Source organism: Periophthalmus magnuspinnatus, chromosome 9, assembly GCF_009829125.3.
Source record: "Periophthalmus magnuspinnatus isolate fPerMag1 chromosome 9, fPerMag1.2.pri, whole genome shotgun sequence".
NCBI classification, from domain to species: domain Eukaryota; kingdom Metazoa; phylum Chordata; class Actinopteri; order Gobiiformes; family Gobiidae; genus Periophthalmus; species Periophthalmus magnuspinnatus.
Window position 1 is genome coordinate 1,179,413 of NC_047134.1, and position 21,873 is coordinate 1,201,285.

The following is a 21,873-nucleotide window of genomic DNA, read 5'->3' on the forward strand; positions in this document are numbered from 1 at the left end:
ACAGAATTAAAATGTTCAGTTTACCCTAAGGTGTGATTCAGGCGACAGTTCACACCTTAGGTTGGACAGAATTAAAATATCGTTTTGCTTTGGACAATATCTGGAAAACCGCAGGATTTCATACGTCATTGTAACTTAGCTAAACAAGCTCTTTAGTTTTTACAGTGGACAACATCCAAGGGACTGGCTCTTATCTGAAGCCATCACCGTGGAGACAGAGCGGGACATCCCACACGAGGAGGAATGTCTTAATGAGCGACAGAGTGGACCATGACATAGAAGAGGGTTTGAAGTCTGTAAGAGAGACTCCTGTGTGTAAACAGAGGCTTCTGGGAAGTGTAGCATCGTCATGAGGGAGGAAAAGAAACAACAAAATGAATCAGAGCTAACAATGCTACTTGATATCCCCAGTTTTTAAGACAAAGTTTACTTTTTTTAGGCTTTCTATCATGTTATAACATTGTTCCCTCATTCAAAGCATGTCTGAAGAGGATTTAGATGTCGTCCATGCATGTTTGAGTAATTTAGCAATCTCTCCGGGGCCTTATTCAAACCTTTCTTACAGTTAGCAGTACGATTTTGTCCAAAGCCACAGACTGTTCATGTAAAGGGGCATAGCTAACCCCCACTCACTCCCCTAGCGTTAGCAACAGGTTTGATTGACAGCGTTACTAAGCGTCCGCTCCCTGCTAAACCAGCGGTGTGGGCGGGAAGGGGCGTTACCTTCAACAGACTCGCTCCTGATTGGCTCTTTGGTTGCTATGATACTCGCGATCGGAATTCCAAATATATATATATATATATATATATATATATATATATATATATATGTGGCCCGGTGTAAAATGAAAAGACCAGACACCAGCAACTGCAAAAAATAAAGTGGATCTTTTTATTTCCCGACTGTCCCCAGCAGGAGAACAGCATCGACTTTGACACTTTCAGAATTCATAACGCACACAGTCTCTTTGTAATAATCAAAAGTTTCTCTTTCAAAAAATAAAATAGTAATAATCAAAGTTAAAAGACTAAAGACAACAGTAGTGGACTTATCCTTTAACAAAACAGAGAGCAAACACCACTTAGTTTACATGGAATTAAATTGCTTAACAGTGAACTTCAGGTCACTTCAAAATGGCGGACAGACTGACCACAACAACCCAGTGCACGGACGGACCCTGGACAGAGCTGTCTCTTCTCTGAATTAACCACAAAAGTATAAGATCCATCACAAAATAATAATATATGTTTAAACATTCTAAACCCTCACTCTGTCACACAGGCCAGTGTTTCCCTCACGTGAGCCGTTACACTTTTCACAGGATGAGTCAATCTGAGTCAGTCTGAGTCAATATGAGTCAATCTGAGTCAATATGAGTCAGTCTGAGTCAATATGAGTCAGTCTGAGTCAATATGAGTCAGTCTGAGTCAATCTGAGTCAGTCTGAGTCAGTCTGAGTCAATCTGAGTCAGTCTGAGTCAATATGAGTCAGTCTGAGTCAATATGAGTCAGTCTGAGTCAATATGAGTCAGTCTGAGTCAATCTGAGTCAGTCTGAGTCAGTCTGAGTCAATCTGAGTCCGTCTGAGTCAATCTGAGTCAGTCTGAGTCAGTCTGAGTCAGTCTGAGTCAATATGAGTCCGTCTGAGTCAATATGAGTCAGTCTGAGTCAATCTGAGTCAGTCTGAGTCAATCTGAGTCAGTCTGAGTCAATATGAGTCCGTCTGAGTCAATATGAGTCAGTCTGAGTCAATCTGAGTCAGTCTGAGTCAATCTGAGTCAGTCTGAGTCAATATGAGTCCGTCTGAGTCAATCTGAGTCAGTCTGAGTCAGTCTGAGTCAATCTTTGGTTCTACAAATTAAATGAACAATAATCTTAAAATACGTCGCTCATTACAGAATCATTTATCAGTGTTAAAGTTTATTTCTGTGCTCAAAAACCCATTTATAATAACATTTTACTTCTTATTCGCACCTTTTTCTGTCAGTTTCTCAGTGAGGCTCTTGGCTGTCGCGCTTTGATGACGTCACGTGTGCGACTTCGAGTGACTGCATTACCCGTACACTACAGTGACACCTACTGGCGAGGCAGAAAATTGCAACCATTTCTTGTTAAAAGTTATATTTTTAACTCACTCAGACACTTTTTTACACGAGCTCAGCGTAAACTCACCTATGAAGTTCTTCTTAGCAATGAAAAAACACCTACGATTGCACAAACCCATGACAGATTTAATGCCATACTGCGGAACAATCCAGAAAAAGCTCAAATATTTCCATAAAGACGAGCGGGAAAGTCGCACGGCGCGTCTTGTCATAGCGGTTGGACGACACGCTGTTTCCGTGATAACGAGACGAGACAAGACTTCAGCGTCATTTATAAAAGTGCTCTTCAAATCGTACTCTTGGCCTCAGTATTTTCCGTGTACTTGATTTACTCTTGTAGCTGTCAGTGCAGCTCTGCGTTTCGGCGCTGCAGCTTCCCAAGAGCCATAACTCACCAGCGTTAACCCTGATCCTCATCTTTTAGTCATTTTGTATTGCGACATTTTATTACTCGAAATCTCGTTCTTGTTTTTTCCTCGATTTAGCTGTAAAAAAGACGTACTGACCTCGTGTCTGGTCTGTAGTTTTAATTTATGAGGCCTGTGGATCATTCTGTTATAATTTACACATTTTAAATCACAATATTCATCTAAAACGACTTCATAAAAGACACAAATCTGCAGAGTTCCGCGTTAGAAAACTGTGGTGTCCAACGGGAGCTGACGTCGCCGTAAACGTCATCACGACAAAGAGACGTGGAACAGCTGGCGCCCCCTGTGGACAGACGCGTATCACGTTAGCGCGTAGCAGATTTTTATTTAATTTGTACTAAAATGACGACGCGACGCTGCCGAATCTTACGAGTATCACCGATTAAGGAAATTGAAACTGGAGAAGGAAGTGCGGATGTGGCAGTGGGCGTGTCGCAGTGGGCGTGTCACAGTGGGCGTGTCACAGTGGGCGTGTCACAGTGGGCGTGTCCTGGTGGAGGTAATAACGTGGGTTGATCGAAGCAGTTGCGTCTTGAACACAGCGGGATACAGCTCAAAACACCACTTCAAGTCAGTAAATGAGAAAGAAAAAAAAAACGTAACGCGGATAAACGTTCTAATAAGTCGATTTCGCGTCATATTTCCACTTTAAACTTGCGTGTCGGAGGTCGCGCTGGTCGTGGCTGAGTTGTGTAGATGTCACACCACAGACGCGGTGTCCACGGTGTCCTCTGGATTCCACAACTATCGCCTTTATTTCCCCCTGAAGATAAGACTCGGAGAAACACCCAGGGTCACGCCTTCCTGCCTCTTTACGCTCAGATAAAACGGCTTTTTCTCAAGGTTTAACCGGAGACGCAAACGCTCGACAGACCGATAATATTTAACACAGACGGAAACGGCGAAAATGAACATCGTAATGAGCTGATATTTAGAGTTTAGCTCAGAGCTGAGACCTTTTCTTGTTCTTGTAGCTGTTTATTTTGTTGTTGTAAATGTAAGTGTGTTGTAAGTGTAATTGCACCTCCACTACAGTAGGTGGCAGTGGCGCTCTCATTGTCAGAGTGTGCGCTGGTAGGATTAGCTCTGTGGTGTAGGGTTTGTGCTCGTACAAAGAGCAGGAGAGAGTGAACAGATCCAACACAGAGCAGTGAACAAACCAAAAGAGACACGACGGAAAAATGTTTAACAGGATGAAAAGAAAGACGGAGACAGACGGAGGTAAAGAGATAAACGAAAGTCACCTGGAAAGACGAGGAAGTGTGACAAATAAATGAAGGCGTCACTTAAGGACATTACCCCCGATCACGCCGATAAGACGCTTGAGTTTATTCAGCGAAAACGTGCGGAATATTCCCAACAATCCTCCCGCTTTGTGAATGTTTCTTCAGTGAACCAGCGTTAGCATCGTGTTAGCATCGTGTTAGCGTCATGTTAGCATCATGTAAGGCTGCGTTTTTGTTGTAAGTTGATGTATATTTCTTTCTTTTTTGTTTTTGTTTTGTTGTTATGTAGTACTTGCTCTTGTTTTGCCGTTTGTTACGACCGACAGTAGCTGTTGTGTCCAGAAAATAAACAAAAAAAAGAAATGTAGGGATGTTTCTTTACACCAGAACGCTAAGATACGGCGAAAATACAAGTTTCTGTTTGTAACACGGCGAGTTTTTGGGTCTGGACACTAAAATACGACACCAGGTCCAACATTTGTGCGTTTAACTTTTGGATATTTCATGGTAAAATAAAACGTGACCTGCTGCCTCCATCTGGGAGTATGACATCATCACATCTACAGTCTGAAAAGGTTCTGCCGTGTGCTTGTCTTTTCCTGGAATGTTCCACACTTTGACACTCAGCGTTTATCTCCATGGAGACGAGCAGGTGCCTCCGGCGAGGACCGAGGTCACGTCTGTGGAACGCCGCTCCGTCAGACATCAGGAATTTCATTTGGAATTGTTTGTTTAGCAATCAAATATTTCCCAAAAAAGACAAAAAAAAAAAAAAGAAGCAAGATTAGTTTAATGCCGTATTTTGGAATATGCTAACATCTCCATGGAGACAGTGAAATTCACGTAATGCATCTTTAAATAATGAGAGAGAGAACCAGAGAGGTGAACACGCCGCTGTAGGGAGTATTATACCTCTGATCACATCGGTCAGATAACTTTTCTACCCGCTCGTCTCCATGGAGATGCTGCTGTTTTGCCTCGAAAAGTTCCACGGCATGGCATTAAACATTAAACTGTATATGTTCACGGTTACAGGCCAAGCTACAGGTCAGATCTGTGGAGAGAGCAAGCACCGGGAAAGTTACATAGTGCAGCTTTAACTCAGTCTGATACAGGACATAGCGCGGAGGATGAGCGGACGTTTTGAAAAGAGACGTTTGAGCGAAGTCGCCGCGGTGTCCGGTCTGTGTCGGAGGCGTCGGCGCTCTACAGACAAAATGGCCGCCTAATTCTATAACGCTGCACTTTTGATCCATGTGTAAACCATAAAACTGCAGATGTGAGGCGTCAAACGTACACAACACTTCCATTAGAGCGTCTGATTTCATTTCTCATGTGCGTCATGGCGACAGTGGCTCAGGAGGTAGAGCGCTTGTTCACCAACTTGAAGGTTTTGGGGTTTATTCGTTATTGGATCAGCTTCTATCGCTGTGACACTTCCTCGATGTTGAATGTGTGTCTATGAACGATGTTTCAGGTTGTGCTTGATGGAGATGTTTAGATGTTTCAGGCTGTGCTCGTTGGAGATATTTAAATGTTCAGGTTGGATGGAGATGGTTCAGTTTAGATATACTTATCATTTGTAGAAACATAAATTATTACTAAAACTCTGAGTTGTTTCACATTTGCTCTGGTCACATGACTCGTTGCAGTCGCTCCAGAGCCTGCTCCACAAACACCCGACGCTGTGAGCAGGACTCCTCTTCTTCTGTAATTAAACGATTGTTCGTGTGACCTCTTTGGCCCTCGGCGCCCCCCTTGGCACCGTTATCAACTCACTGGAGACAAAGACCAAAACTCAAACTAACACTGAAGCTCTCTGTTATCTCCTTTCATTTTGTTCACACACAAGATCTACGGGATTCGGGAATATTTAGTATTTGAATAAAGTAGTTTGTAAAAAATGTGTGTAATATATGTTTATGTAATACTTTGTTCGGTCAGTTACAACTTCCCTAGATCAGAAAACAGTGTCATCCGGCCCTTTAATGAACGCCCTACTCTCTGCTGCAGGTCAAGTTGATTGTTGATTTTGGTGCGTTCCCTCGTCCCGTGGGTTCTCTCACATCGTTAGGCGTTTGTAACTTGTCGGCGGAGTCCGGTGATCTGATTCAGTTGGATGAGGATGAGTTGATTGAGTGACAGAGGTAATGTCGCACACATGACGCCGCGGGCCCGGGTCAGAGCGTAAACAGGGGAGCGCTTGTTTTGTGTAATCCGTCTCATACTGACCACTGTGCCCTCTGAACCGCCGCTCTGTCCGACCTGGGGCGCGTTCACATGACCACGCCGAGTCTCTGGAAAGCACTAAACTTTACTAACTTTTTAATGAAGATATGAATGTGGAATGGTTTTACATTTTAGACATTACATTGCTTTTCATGTCACGTAAAGGTGCATTCTGTAACTTTCTCGTGAGGGTCTGCTGCCTGCTTGTTTCCATGGAGATGCTGTTGCTTTGCTTTCACAGTGTTTCACAGTCCTGCATTACATCTGTCTATCCATTTTTGCTTTTTTTTTAGCTAAACAAAACATGTGAAATGATTCAGTGTAAGATGGATAACTTTAATGCCACACTGTGGAAAACTCCAGGCAAAGCAGTAACATCCCCGTGTAGAAAAGCCTCGACTGTAAAATTACAGAGTGCACCTTTAAGTAATAAACACACATGGATAATATATGTTTCACTTTCAGTATGAACGGTTCAGATCAGAATAAACAGTAAACAGTCAGTGGCGTTGGAGGCGTTGGTGATGTTGGCGGCATTGGTAGAGATGGTAGCGTTGGTGGCGTTAGTGCCGTTAGTGGAGCCAGCGGTGCCAGTGGCGTCGACAGCATTGTTGTCATGAGCGACCGAGTTTGCAGAATAAAATTAAGATTTATCCAGCCATCAGTAAAAGAACTCTTCACTGACATGAGGAGGTGGGGTTATGAACTTTAACCTTTTTCCACTCACGCGTCGTTATTTACGTAATCATGACGCAATCTCATTTTGGCGGGTTTGACCTCAGACGAAATGTTTCTACGTGGATTCACTTAAACTCATCGTCACACAGATGAAAATACTCAACGGTTATGTGCAGCTGTCAGTTTTAAATCATATGTTAAGATCATTACCTCTAAGATCTCACTAGTCTTTTCTACGAGGAGCTGTCTGGGGAAGTGTCTGGGGTGAGGGAAGTCTGGGAGTCCAGCCTTTCGATGAGTGAAACCAAACACATGGATGCATCGTGTTTTCTTTTCTAGTTTTGTGATTTTGTCAAAGGTTAAATGTGACTTCCTGGTTTGGACACAGCAGATATGACACGTCGAGGTCATTTCATAACTGTTACTTAGCAACCATAAAGCTGTAAAGAGCATTGATGAACATTTAGCACAGGTATTATCTCATCAAACCAAATCAGAATTAGAAAAAAAAAACATGTGTGGTTGCGTGTTAGTTCAGGTAATAATCTGTCTGTGATTTATGGGCCTTGGCAGAGCGGTGGTTTTCACTGCCAAATCGTAATCATATCTCAATTTTCCCAGGTGCTTTCGAACGCCTCCTCCCACCTCCTCCACCTCCTCCTCCACCTCCTCATACCTTCACATAGATACAGTGTTTTTACAAAATCAGAAATGTACTAATATTTCAAATTCCACGGCAAACACGGCGTCATTATCTGATTTCTGGAGGTATTTGAGATGCCGTGTGAACAGTGTCTGCGGTTACACAAACAGACAAATCTGATCTACTCACAGATTTTTGGAGTTTTAACGAATGAAATAAAACATAAACAGCAAAATCAGTTCATTTATGCGTTGTGAGTGGTGTTTTAAGGCTTTATCTACTGTTTCTTGTGTTTTTTCTGGGGTAATTTTTGTGCAAAACAGGTCAATTTACAGCATTTGGTTCAAAAAAATGTATAAAAATGCAGTTTTAAGTGCTTGGTGACATCGCACAACACTGCCCTCTGATTACAGCCAGGTGTTTATGATCAGAAACACCAGCAGGGGGCGGAGTTTACAAATGTCTGACCAATCACGCTGTACCTCATACCCCAGACCACCGCCCCTCCTCCTCCCCCCTCTCTCCTTTAGTCCTCCAGACTCCGCCCACTTTAGCAGCTCTATTTGAAATGTGTTTGTGGGCGGAGTTTAGGTGTTTAGTTCCGCTTTAAATCATCTTGAATGTGTTTTGTTTTTGTTTTTTTCACATGTTTAACACACAAACTCGCTCAAACTGAAAACACTCTGTTCCACCTTGTGATGTCATCATGTGGTGATACAGGAAGTGCTCCACTGTGTTTTTAAACTCCACACACCTTTGTTTCTAGAATCATTTGGATCATTTCAGCCACTGGATTGTCAATCTACTGAAATAAAAGTAAAATGAGCTGTGAACTTAACTGAAAACTCCCACTTGATGACATCACGAGGTGGAACAGAGCATTTCGAGCTTTGGAGATGTAGACAGAATGAAACGAAACGCAACTTCAGGTATATTTTTGATGAGGTAAAAGCATTAGAACATCGTTTAGAGCTCAGAAGAGTCAGTTTTGCGTAATACTGATACTTTGCAGCTAATGATGATGCTAATGGAGGCACTGCTCTGTCTGAGGATTTTTTCGACTTGAATCTGAGTTTTATTTTTACACAATCTGACTATAAAGAACTGACTTAGCTGGAACTTCAACGGGTGAGCTGATTTGTGCTGTTAAACAAGTCCCTCTCGAATAAAGTTACAGTCCCAAGCTAGCTAGCATTAGCCTTAGCATTAGCCAACAGTTTTTCACCTTTTCGTTGAAATGAAACACGTGAACAGGACCGTGTGTTGATCTCAAACTCCTGAAAATGTGTGTTTAACTCCATTTTGTGTTTTTTTTTTCCCCATTTCATTTCAGAAGATTTGAAACTTTTTTGTCAGTTTTTGCTAATGTGTGCGTTGCGTCTCCACGGTAACGGCATGATGTCACCGTGAAGCGTCAACAGGACCTTTAAAACAGTTCTGCTGATTGTTATTGACTATGTTTTTGACGATCAGATTACGGTTGTGCTGTAAACACCAAACATCAGATCTGATTATCGGCTTATCTGATTACTCTCGTTATCTGATTATAAACGTAGCCCATTGCTTATGTATGTTTGACAGGAGACTACACTGATTTTTTGGTTTCGTAATTAGCCGTGAGTCTTCAAACTACAACAATTATTTGATTAAAGCTGATTTTTATGTATTTATTTATTTAATTTCAGCTTTTTCACATGTTAAAAACGTGTCTGAAGTGTTTTTTATATGTCATTCATGCAAGTTTGAGTAATTTCGCAATCTCTCCCGGGCCCGGTTAGCTGTGAGACTCTGTACGAGGCTCCGCCCACAAGTCTACATCCCCCATGATCCCGCGCGACAATCCTCCATAAATACACAAAAACATGACACAAACTGTGCACTACGACTTCACAAACTTTACGTGATGTGCAGTAGTTTCAGTAGCGGGATGGGTCGTGTTAGCGCTCTGAAGGGGAGTGACTTAGCAGGGAGAGCGAAGGCAGGGAAGCGTCAAAAATAAACGTGAAACTTATAAAACAAGCAAAAGGCAACATGGTGATGTAAATATGTGACGTGTTTGTGGTTAACGCCCCAGAGAAGAACACGTTTTTACCTTTAGTTTGATGTTTTATGGAATGTAAAGCCTTAATCTGTAATATTTCACATAGTTTTACATCAGGAGGCAGCAAATGAGCAAAAAAAATGACCAAAATACAGGAAGTAGCGCTGAGTTTTAAAGCGGAATCCATCGACCTACCTGTTTAAACTTTAAAATAAAAGTGTGTAAATTATCATAAATATCGTGTAATTATATAAGTTTTGGTTCGTGTTTACTTTATTTTTGTATTTTTATTATTATTTTTTTTATTTTTATTTTGTATTTTGTTGTGTTTTTACTTCTGCTTATGTCATACACTTTATAAACTCATCCAAAAGTCACAAACGAGTCAAAACTATGAAAGATTTAAGTAAATATAATGTTTTAGTGACATGTGTGGCGTGACCTGTCGCACACTTAAGTCTCTGAGTGAAACCCGGCGGTGTAAGGTTCCAGACTGTGCTTTAGTTCGTCGTATCCGAGGAAACATGAAAAGTGCGGCGTATTGTGCCGGGACTTGTGAGCTGTCAATCAAACGTCACAGAAGTCTGGATGGAGCTTTTCATGTGCGCTCAGCCGACTTCAGCCCACTACAAAGCACTTCCTGTGGGGTTGGACAGCAGCTTTAAGCCCCTAAAGGACCAGGGAGGACAAGGACACCGGGACATGTCTCTGTACGGGGACGGGTCATATTCAGTATTTGGACTGTGGCAGATTTACTGGATATAGGCGCCATTTTGAGGACTTTTGATTCATATAATATAAGAGAGCGGTCTGTATTGTGTCTCTGTGTCTCTGTGTGAGGACAGGAGCAGAGGACCTGATAGAGAGCGGTCTGTCTCTGTGTCTCTGTGAGGGGACAGGAGCAGAGGACCTGATAGAGAGCGGTCTGTATTGTGTCTCTGTGTCTTTGTGTGGGGACAGGAGCAGAGGACCTGATAGAGAGCGGTCTGTATTGTGTCTCTGTGTCTCTGTGAGGGGACAGGAGCAGAGGACCTGATAGAGAGCGGTCTGTATTGTGTCTCTGTGTCTCTGTGAGGGGACAGGAGCAGAGGACCTGATAGAGAGCGGTCTGTATTGTGTCTCTGTGTCTTTGTGTGGGGACAGGAGCAGAGGACCTGATAGAGAGCGGTCTGTATTGTGTCTCTGTGTCTTTGTGTGGGGACAGGAGCAGAGGACCTGATAGAGAGCGGTCTGTATTGTGCTTACATTGGCTCCGGTCCCTGCAGCTGTTGGTCCTCTCTCCTCCACAGATCCATGGACCAGAGGGGAAGTGTCCTCTCCCCCGTCCCCCACGTCCCCCACGTCCCCGGGCTCTGATAAACAGGTGTCCCTTTGAAACTGGAGAGGTGTGAGTGTGTGTGGGCGGGTGTTTATCACGGTGTACGGAGCCAGCCTTTCTTAAGAAGACAAAGATCACGTCCCGTGCACAGATCCGGGTGCGATCTCCCCCTAGTGGACGGTCCATTGGTACTGCAGCCCGCAAAGCATTTTCTCATAGAACACAATGTAAACACAAAAAAGTCGTCTGAAAGAGAGAAATGTCAGATTGTAGAATTTTTGTATGTTTTTATTTAGCAGCTCTGTTTGACATTGTGTTTGCAGGTGTTTAGTTCCACTTTAAATCATCTTAAAAGTCCAGAAATCAGAGAATAATCAGATTTTGGTGTGCCAGTAATCTGATTTCTGAGTGATTGGACCGGTATAGGTTTTGGCAGAGAAAATTGAGCAAAACAGGCAAATTAATGTGGCAAAAACAGAAATGAAAGAACAATTTAACGACTGAAATTAATATTTTTAAATGCATTGTGGTTTGTCTTTGAAAGGTCCGTACTTTGCAAACTTTTTATCTCTGTTTCCTCGTCACACACAGACCTGGAGTTGTGTTTTGTTTCATTCTCACATGTTTAACGCACAAGCAAACCTGCAGATTTAGGCTGAGTTCTTCTCTCACACTGAAAACACTCTGTTCCACCTTGTGATGTCATCATGTGGTGGTACAGGAAGTGCTCCACTGTGTTTTTAAACTCCACACACCTTCATTTATAGAATCATTTGGATCATTTCAGTCCTGGAGTTGTCACTTATCTTGAACTGAGCTAAAGGTAAAAGGAGGAGTTAACTTAAAAACTCCCACTTGATGACATCACAAGGTGGAACAGAGCGTTTTGACCTTTGTAGATGTAACAGAGTAATAATAAAGTGTGACTCAAACATGTGTGAATGAAACAAAACACAACTCCAGGTCTGTTTTTGATGCACTGACAACGTTCTGACATGGTTTAAAGCTACAGGAGTCATTTTTTTGTGTAAAATAGGATCTTTAACGTTACGATCAGTCTCCAGGAAGTGAATGTAAGTCACTGTGTGTGTGTGTGTTGGGGGGGGGGCCCGTTCCACATGTGAGGAGCCGGATCAGTCCGAGCGACAGTGGGATCAGGCTGACGTCATGGCGGCAGGTGCTTAAGCCGGCGCTCTGCTCATTCTGCTCGTTCTGCTTGTTCTGCTCGCGTTGTGCTGCTGTGAGGTGATGGTTGTGTAAAGATGGCTGGGATTCACATGACATCACAACATTCTATAGGCCAGGAGTAATGAACGCAGACGGAGCGGGAAGGCAGCGACGCGGTGACACAACGCTCACGTTAGCAAACGCCACGCGCACGTTTTCATATTTAAAAATACAGAATATGAAACGAAACTGCTGCATTTCAGGAAACTATGATCAAAAGGAGCACACTTGGTCTTGTTTATGTGTTTAATTTTCAACAAAAAGGTGACAACTAACTGAAAACCGTTGGCGAATGCTAATGCTAACGCTACCTAGCTTGTGGCTAATGTTATCTGAGAGGAACGTGTTTAACGGCACAAATCGGCTCACCTGTTGGAGTTCTTTCTGCTCAGATTGTGTTCAAACAAAACTCAGATTAAAGACTAACTTGAGTAACAGAGCTTCAGACAGAGCAGTGCCTCATGTTAGCCTCACCCTTTCCCCCCTAGCGAGTTCTATAAACGAGCAGGTTCAGCATTTGTGAATGTACTTTTGGAATATTTCAACAGAAAGTACAACGTAGTCAATAGGAAAATAAAACTTTACATGGATTTTCTTTTTTCAAACCAAGGTTTCGTCTGTTTTCATCCCAGACACTTTGTTCTGCTCACTAGCGCCTCACAGTGGTCACGTGATGTTACTGCGACGTGTCCGGTCGGCTGATTTAAACAGGTTTTGCCGCCATCTTCCTGTCACTAGAGCAAGAACGGCAGCGCCATCCGCAGTCCGACTTCTTCAGGACAGTATTGCAGGTGTGAGACAGTATAAAGGCCCCTCGTCCCGGTTTAACGCCCCAGACATGTCACAGCAGCATCACGTGACCACTGTGAGGCGCTAGTGAGCAGAACAAACTGTCAGGGATGAAACAAACTAAACCTTGGGCTTGAAAAATTGATTTATATGTGAAATATATGTTTTGTTTTGGGTTTGTTTTTTTTTTTGGCTGGTGCGACAGAAAATACGGTAAATTCAAGGACAAAACCCAAACTTTCACACACTTTCTCTCTCCTCATCTCTCCGTCTTGTCTCTCAAAGTCCAACGCCAAAAGTTCAGAGTTTTATTTTTTTTTTATCAAATCGCTCATTTCCAAGTTGTCTTCTTTATCGATGCCAAACATAACGTGGAAAGTCGTGTAATTTCGCAACATTCTTAGTTTTATTAATGAGGTCCTGGGTTATTTGGTTAACCTCCTGTTTGCCTTCGCTTCGTGGTAGCGGCTGAAACTCATCCACAAACACAAACGTCAGCAGGTCGAACCCTGTATAGATAAATGGTTGTGTCACTGGGCAAGACATTTCACCTAATCTCGCCTTGGAAAATATTGCGTGATATTGTGATAACGTCTTAGAGATCAAAGATTCGGACTCGAGGTAAAACAAGGAAATGTGAATGTTGGCTGACGGAGCAGGTCGTAGCGAACGGGGTCGTAGGCTGATGTCTTCGAAAAACGGTTGTAGAAGGCTGGGTCAGAGGCGGAGGTGTTCGTACCGGTCGTGGAGAGCTGGGTCGGAGGCGGAGGTGCAGGGTAGGTCCAAGGAGCAGGATCTGGCGAAAAACGAGAAAAAAAACTGTTGAGCACTAAGGCCGTGATCACGAACACTCCGTAACATAAATATCGTGCGTCACATTAACCCAGTTTTCCATTTTTACTCCTCCGCCTTTAACCGTTGGATCTCAGTGTGACTCTGAAGTGCTGTACGTTTGCAATTTGTTTTCTCCCCGACAAAACCCACAATGTCGATGAAACGTTCTGCACCGACAAAGACGCCTACGAAGGTTTGAACTTTGAGAGAGTTTAAACGAGAGAGAAAAAAACTCAACTCAAAAAAAGCGTCGTCATCATCTTATTTAGTATCAGATCAAAACAGAAACCACTGCCCATCACGGTTTGGTAGTTTTGAGTTCAATCCCGAGCCCGGAGCAGCTGCAGACGCGTAGTGTACGTCACCGAGCGTGCGCGGAGTGAATAATGACTGTAGTGTGGCGCGCTGAGCGGCCTGTCAGACGTGTAAAGTGCATTACAAATGTGCAGGATTACAAGTATTACATGGTGGACATGGTCTTTAGACACATGGTCACGGCGCAGCTGCTGAAGCCAGTGCTCTGCTCGCTCTGCTCGTTCTGCTCGTCCTGCTCGTCCTGCTCGCTCTGCTCGTTCTGCTCGTTCTGCTCGCTCTGCTCGTTCTGCTCGTCCTGCTCGTCCTGCTCGTCCTGCTCTTCTGCTCGTCCTGCTCGTCCTGCTCTTCTGCTCGTCCTGCTCTTCTGCTTGTCCTGCTCGCCCTGCTCGTCCTGAGGTACGCGGGGCTGGAGGAGGACGTTCGGTTGTTTGTTAGCTGGTCGGTCAGATCGGTTGCGTAGTTTGATACTTGGTTGGTTGCTAATCTAATGTCACATGCTAAATCAGCGAGGTGGGCGGGAAGTGGTGTTACCTTCAACAACCTCGCTCTGGATTGGCTCTTTGGTTGCTATGATACTGTTAGATCAAGCATGCCAAAACTGTGGTCCGGGAGCCAAATGCGGCCCTCAGACCAATTTTTCTTGGTCCTCAAGCTTCCAGATGAATTGGCCCATATTATCTTAAACTGTACTTTTTATTGAACATTTCTGTAAATCTATTTACTGTCCATATCAAATATTTAATGTGTCGCATTGAGGATGTGAGCGTGAATAAAGGTCTAGTGATTCAGTCGAACTCATAATAATAACAGAGATTTTCACTGTATCGGTGACCAGTCTGTGGCCCTCAGTCGGCCCTCAGTCTGTGGCCCTCAGTCGGCCCTCAGTCTGTGGCCCTCAGTCGGCCCTCAGTCTGTGGCCCTCAGTCGGCCCTCAGTCTGTGGCCCTCAGTCGGCCCTCAGTCTGTGGCCCTCAGTCGGCCCTCAGTCTGTGGCCCTCAGTCGGCCCTCAGTCTGTGGCCCTCAGTCGGCCCTCAGTCTGTGGCCCTCAGTCGGCCCTCAGTCTGTGGCCCTCAGTCGGCCCTCAGTCTGTGGCCCTCAGTCGGCCCTCAGTCTGTGGCCCTCAGTCGGCCCTCAGTCGGCCCTCAGTCGGCCCTCAGCTTTGTTTGTGTTTTTATGTGTGGCCCTTAATGAGTGTGTTAGATAATGGTCTAATTTGATTGACACATCGAGGAAAGTGAATAATGGTAGAAATGGTCTGTTCACTTGTTATTATAAGAGTCGGTCCTGGTTTAGTTCTGGTTTAGTCCTGGTTTAATTCTAGTTTAATCCCACTATAATCCTGGTTTAGTCGTGATTTAGTTCTGATTTAGTCCTGGTTCAGTTCTGGTTTAGTCCTGGTTTAGTCCTGGTTCATTTCTGGTTCAGTCCTGGTTCAGTCCTGCTTTAGTCCTGGTTTAGTCCTGGTTCGGTCCTGGTTCAGTCCAGTTCAGTTCTGGTTTAGTCCTGGTTTAGTCCTGGTTCAGTTCTGGTTCAGTTCTGGTTTAGTGCTGGTTTGGTCCTGGTTTAGTCCTGGTTTGGTCCTGGTTTAGTCCTGCTTCAGTCCAACGCTTCCTGCTAAACCAGCGGGCGTTACCTTGAACGTCCTCGCTCCTGATTGGCTCTTTGGTTGCTATGATACTCACGTTTGTAATTCCAAATATGATCCAGACTAAACTGAGCTCAAACCAGGGCCAAACCAGGATAAGTGTTGGTTTAAAGATGCACTGTGCCACCTGATTGTCTCCATGGAGAAATGATCGATTTGTTTGGAAAGTTTACACTTTTCTCCATGGAGACGAGCAGGTGACTCTGAGAAATAATCCATGTTTGTTTTAGTTTTTGGCTGAAAACAATGGTAATATAATAAATTCAAGATATTTGGCTAAAACCGTATTTTGGAAAATTCCTGGAAAAGCAAAAACATTTCAAAGCAAAAGGAAAAGCTCCATTTTTATTATTTTTTTCCATGTTTTGTTGCTGGTTGTTCTGTTAGATAATGGTCTACTTTGATTGACACATCGAGGAAAACGGTCGGTCAACGCCTTTGTGCTGGATTTTATTTTGAAAAACCCCGGTTACATGAAACGCCGAGCTAACGTTGTGTTTGGTTCCAGGTAACATCTTGGACAGCATGCTCCTGCAGGCGTCCAGCCGGGAGTCGCTGCAGAGTGGGCGGGACCTCAGCAGCAGCGTGGCCCCGGCTTCGGCCAATCAGAGGCTTCTGTGGTGTCACTGTAACCACCACTGTCCAGACGACTCGGTCAACAACACGTGCAGGTCAGAGGTCAACGAGGCTGCGCTGTAAAATGATCATTCTGTTTCTTATTGAAAAAAAACAAACACAAAACACATGTGGACGTGTTAAACGTGTTTTTTTAAGGACTTTCATGCTAAAACTTGTTGACAGAATTGATTTTTTTTTTCTTTTTTGTGATTTTCAGTTTGTTTTCTTACGTTTCTTCAAGCTGTCCTCCCTCAGAATGTTAAAGTCTGCACACTTTCACCTTCAGCTGTAAATGGACGTAGCAGCTGCTGATTTCAGTTTGATTTAAAAGTTTCAGTCTGGAGTCGGATCAACGCGAACTCCTTACACTTTATTTTCTTTACTCGACTAATGCTTTGAAACTTGAACGTTCAGGTTAAGTCCTGGTCTGGACTTAGTTTGGTCCTATTCAAGTCCTGGTTTAGTCCTGGTTTAGTCCTGGTTCAGTCCTGGTTTAGTCCTGGTTTAGTCCTGGTTCAGTCCTGGCTTGGTCCTGGTTTGATCCTAGTTTAGTCCTGGTTTAGTCCTGGTTTGGTTCTGGTTTAGTACTGGGTCAGTCCTGGTTTAGTCTTGGTCTAGTCCTGGTCTAGTCCTGCTTTAGTCCTGCTTTAGTCCTGGTCTAGTCCTGGTCTAGTCCTGGTCCAGTCCTGGTCCAGTCCTGCTTTAGTCCTGGCTTGGTCCTGGTCTAGTTCTGGTTTGGTCCTGGTTTAGTCCTGGTCCAGTCCTGGTCCGGTCCTGGTTTGGTCCTGGTCTAGTTCTGGTTTGGTCCTGGTTCAGTCCATGTTCAGTCCTGGTCCAGTCCTGGTCCAGTCCTGGTCTAGTCCTGATCTAGTCCTGGTTTAGTCCTGGTCCAGTCCTGGTCCAGTCCTGGTTCAGTCCTGCTTTAATCCTGGTTGAGTCCTGCTTTAGTCCTGGTTCAGTCCTGGTTCAGTCCTGGTCCAGTCCTGGTCTCGTCCCTGTTTTTCCGTGGTGTCTGTGGACACTCCGAGCTGTGGACTTCTCTCTGAAGTGTAAAAGTCGTCTCTCTCTTCAGGACGGACGGCTTCTGCTTCACGATGGTGGAGGAGGAGGAGGGCGGAGTCCCGGTGCTCACCTCGGGCTGTTTGGGGAAGAAAGGCTCCGAGTTCCAGTGTCGGGTCAGTGTCTTTAACAAATAAACCAACGATAAACACAGGAGGGCACGGGCGCATGACTAATTATGTCAGCTGATTTAAAGAGGATTTAAAGGGGAAGTGTCAGGCAAGGAGTTAAAGGGGATGCACCAGATTTGAGTGTTTTCATGTAATCAAGTTTAATTAGGTTTGGCCCAGTACAGATGTATCATAAAAGCAGATGTCAAGAGCATTATTATTATTATTATTATTATTATTATTATTATTATTATTATTATTATTATTATTATTATTATTATTATTATTATTATTATTATTATTATTATTATTATTATTATTATTATTATTAATGTATTTATTTATTTATATTTTTTTATTATTATTTTTTTTTAATTTATTTATTTATTTATTTTTTGCATGATTGGCATTAGCATTATTATTAGCATTAGCATTAAGATTATTATTAACAAAGAAGAAAGGTTGCTCATCCAGCATTAAGGATCGGTCAAATGCAGAAAACACATTTTATTAAAGTTCATGACAGTTTTTATGTTTTTGTGCTAAATATTTATCATAGTTTTACAGTTAATACCTTCAGTTAAAACCTTCATCTGTTATTTATTTGTATTAATATAATCGTAACTATTGTCCAAAAAAAAAAGTTTTGAACCTTAACTCTTAACTTTATTGTTGCTCGGTAACAGTTATGGAAATACCTCAGCTCTATGTCTGTCACACATCGACTGTTTATATAAATGGACATAGCTAACCTGCTAGCCGCCGCGTTACAAACAGGAAGTGATCGTGGACGCACTTACTGCTCCATCGACTCTGGCTCCAGTTCAGTTTCTCGTCATTTTGGTCTTAAATGTTGGTATTAACCCTCTACATGATCCTGTCACATGATCCTGTTTTGTTTTTTTGTTTTTTTATATATAGTTTTCTTAGTTTATGTTTTAAGGTTTTGTTTTTGTTTTTTTCCCCTTTGGAGCTATTTTGAGTTATTTATTTATTTATTTTATTTTGAGTTTTTTTTTTGTTTTTTTTCAGTTGTTTTTTTTTCCTTTTTTTTGTCATTTTGAGTTTTTTGTTTTGTTTTGTTATTTTGATTTTTTTTTCTTTTTTTTGTCATTTTGAGTTTTTTGTTTTGTTTTGTTTTGTTATTTTGATTTTTTTTTTCTTTTTTTTGTTATTTTGAGTTTTTTGTTTTGTTTTGTTATTTTGAGGGTTTTTTTCTTTTTTTTGTTATTTTGAGTTTTTTTTTTCTTTTTTTTTTGTTATTTCAGACTCGTCATTTTGGTCTTAAATGTTCGTATTAACCCTCTACATGATCCTGTTACATGATCCTGTTTGTGTTTTGTTTTTATATATATATATATATATATATATATAGTTTTCTTAGTTTATGTTTTAAGGTTTTGTTTTTGTTTTTTTCCCCTTTGGAGCTATTTTGAGTTATTTATTTATTTATTTATTTTATTTTGAGTTTTTTTTTTATTTTCAGTTGTTGTTTTTTTTCCTTTTTTTGTTATTTTCAGTTTTTTGTTTTGTTTTGTTATTTTGAGGGTTTTTTCGTTTTTTTTTTTGTTATTTTGAGGTTGTTTTTTTTTCGTTTTTTTTTTTTACTTCAGACTCGTCATTCTGGTCTTAAATGTTCGTATTAACCCTCTACATGATCCTGGGGTTTTTATTTCACTATTGTGTCTGTAAATCAAGATATGAACATTAATAACAGACGAATCAGGTCGCTCCCTCTAGCCTTAGCAACAGGTTTGATTGACAGCGTTGCTAAGCACCCGCTCCCTGCTAAACCAGTGATGCGGACGGGAAGGGGCGTTACCTACAGGAACTTCGCTCCGGATTGGCTCTTTGGTTGCTATGACACTCACGGTCAGAATTTCTATGATGGAACTCGACTCGTAATTAGCCGCTATAACCGCTAGCCTCGATTAGCTTCATTTGACTGGAGCTGAGCGCTGTGGGTGACGTCGCACTCACTTAGTCCACTTTTGCCCGAACCAGGAAGTAAAATTATAAACTCTAAAAGTGACATGCGTCGTGTCATTTGTTGTACTTTAACTTTTTTTTTTTTTTATTTCTTTAGGATACTTCCAACTCACTGCATCGTAAATCCCTGGACTGCTGTTCAGACGAGGATTACTGCAACCGACACCTGCACCCCACCCTACCGCCCATGAAACCTCCCAGTAAGCACGAAACAGCGCCCCCTACATGCACTTCACACCTGCACACGCCCATACAGCGCCCCCTACATGCACTTCACACCTGCACACGCCCATACAGCGCCCCCTACATGCACTTCACACCTGCACACGCCCATACAGCGCCCCCTACATGCACTTCACACCTGCACACGCCCATACAGCGCCCCCTACATGCACTTCACACCTGCACACGCCCATACAGCGCCCCCTACATGCACTTCACGCCCGCACACGCCTTACATCGGGTGTCCACACTTCAGACTCCGCCCCTGCAGCCGGGTGTGTTTGATCAGAAACGCCTGTCTGTGATCAGAACAGTCCTGCGTGATGTCACATAGTACTTGACGTCGACGTGTCCACTGGAGGAGGAGTCAGTTTGTGATTTTTGTTCAGCACAGAGCTCCAAATTTACCCGGTTTGCGTCGAAACTGCCAAAAATAAGGACTATCAACACTCAGAAGCCAAAACGAGTAGATGATTTTGTGTTTAGTTTGTTTTAAAACGTTTAGTCCACATGAGTTTATCTTTATCCCCCCGAGCGCTAATCTGAGGAGAACAAATGGCTCCAATCCAGCAGACACCCGGGGCACCGTCATCAATCTGTAACCCAACGAGGAACCTCGATCTGGGGGAATCCGTGCGAACGTCCTGGCCCCGCGGGGAACGAGTCCACACTGACACAACAGGATGACGGATGGACCACAACGATCTGTGCTCTGATTTACTGTCACCTCCTCTTTAAAGTCTGAGAGGAGGACACGGAGGATACTGTGTCACAGAGGAGGGGAGGAGGAGAGGAGGAGGAGGAGGAGGACACGGAGGATACTATGTCACAGAGGAGGGGAGGAGGAGAGGAGGAGGAGGAGGAGGACACGGAGGATACTGTGTCACGGAGGAGGGGAGGAGGAAAGGAGGAGGAGGACACGAGCTGAGGATACTGTAACAAGGAGGAGAGGAGAGCGATCATGAGGAGGAAAGGAAGAGGAGGAGAAGGAGGAGGAGGAGAGGGGTTAACAGAAGTGCCTGAGATTAAACAGCAACAAATTGAGTAGAAAACAGATTATTCAGGCTCGTGGTGGATGAGGTCGTCAAAAGTACAGGACATCAGATACTCAAGAATCGATACTACAACTAGAATCGAAGCGATACTCATTTGAGCAGGAATCAATACTAAAAAAGTCACATTCACAGGACAGAAACAAACCTTTCCTGAATATTTAGTCCTGGTTTAGTCCTGGTTTAGTCCTGGTTTAGTCCTGGTTTAGTCCTGGTTTGGTCCAGTAGATCATTCTAAACAGATTCAGGAAAGCTTCATTTCTGTCGTGTGAACGTGTCTTTGTCAGTATTGATACTTTGTAGTATCGATACTGCTCAAATGAGTATCTAGTTTGGATTAGTATCTGATACTTTAGACGACTCCCAGTTCAATAAGACAAAATAAACCTTTGTTCTTCTGTGTCTCTGTCCAGTCTATGACCCCAGTGTCCACCACATGCCTCTGCTCGTCTCCATCATCGTCTGCTTCTTCATCCTGATCAGCATCATCGTCTTCTGCTACTTCAGGTGAGTCCGGAGGCTCAAAATGCTCTGTTCCACCTTGTGATGTCATGAAGTGACAATTACAGCTACCGTTTTACTTTTTAAAAGTATTAAACTTAAAGAAAACAACAATGAATGAGAAGCTGTGTCAAACTTTTGACTGATAGAGTGTGAAACTGTCCTTTTTGTGCAGGTACAAGCGTCAGGAGTCTCGTCCGCGCTACAGCATGGGCCTGGAGCAGGACGAGACCTTCATCCCCCCTGGAGAGTCCCTCAAAGACCTAATCCAACAGTCCCAGAGCTCAGGCTCAGGCTCAGGGCTCCCTCTGCTGGTGAGACATGTGCATTACACTCACATATGCACACAGATTCCTCCTGCAGAACAGTCCTGGTTCAGTCCTGGTTCAGTCCTGGTTTAGACCTGGTTTAGACCTGGTTTAGTCCTGGTTTAGTCCTGGTTTAGACCTGGTTTAGACCTGGTTTAGTCCTGGTTTAGTCCTGGTTTAGACCTGGTTTAGACCTGGTTTAGTCCTGGTTTAGTCCTGGTTTAGTTCTGGTTTAGTCCTGGTTTAGTCCTGGTTCAGTCCTGGTTTAGACCTGGTTTAGTCCTGGTTTAGTCCTGGTTTAGACCTGGTTTAGTCCTGGTTTAGTTCTGGTTTAGACCTGGTTTAGTCCTGGTTTAGTCCTGGTTTAGTCCTGGTTCAGTCCTGGTTTAGTCCTGGTTCAGTCCTGGTTTAGACCTGGTTTAGTCCTGGTTTAGACCTGGTTCAGTCCTGGTTTAGTCCTGGTCTCTTATAGACCTGACCTGGTCCCAGGACTCCTCAGTACTTGAGCTCCCTCTGCTGGTGGCTCATGCACA

The 21,873-nt window shown here is 43.3% G+C and overlaps 1 protein-coding gene across 1 annotated transcript in view; it reads left to right on the top strand.

Moving 5' to 3' along the window:
- The window catches only part of bmpr1ba (bone morphogenetic protein receptor, type IBa), a 52,976-nt gene that overhangs the window by 28,163 nt on the left and 2,940 nt on the right, over positions 1-21,873 (top strand). The window contains exons 2-6 of the mRNA XM_033973224.2: positions 15,990-16,152; positions 17,172-17,274; positions 19,355-19,457; positions 20,945-21,038; positions 21,208-21,346. Of these exons, the coding sequence (XP_033829115.2) occupies positions 15,990-16,152; positions 17,172-17,274; positions 19,355-19,457; positions 20,945-21,038; positions 21,208-21,346 (602 nt within the window). The remainder of the gene's footprint in view (positions 1-15,989; positions 16,153-17,171; positions 17,275-19,354; positions 19,458-20,944; positions 21,039-21,207; positions 21,347-21,873) is intronic.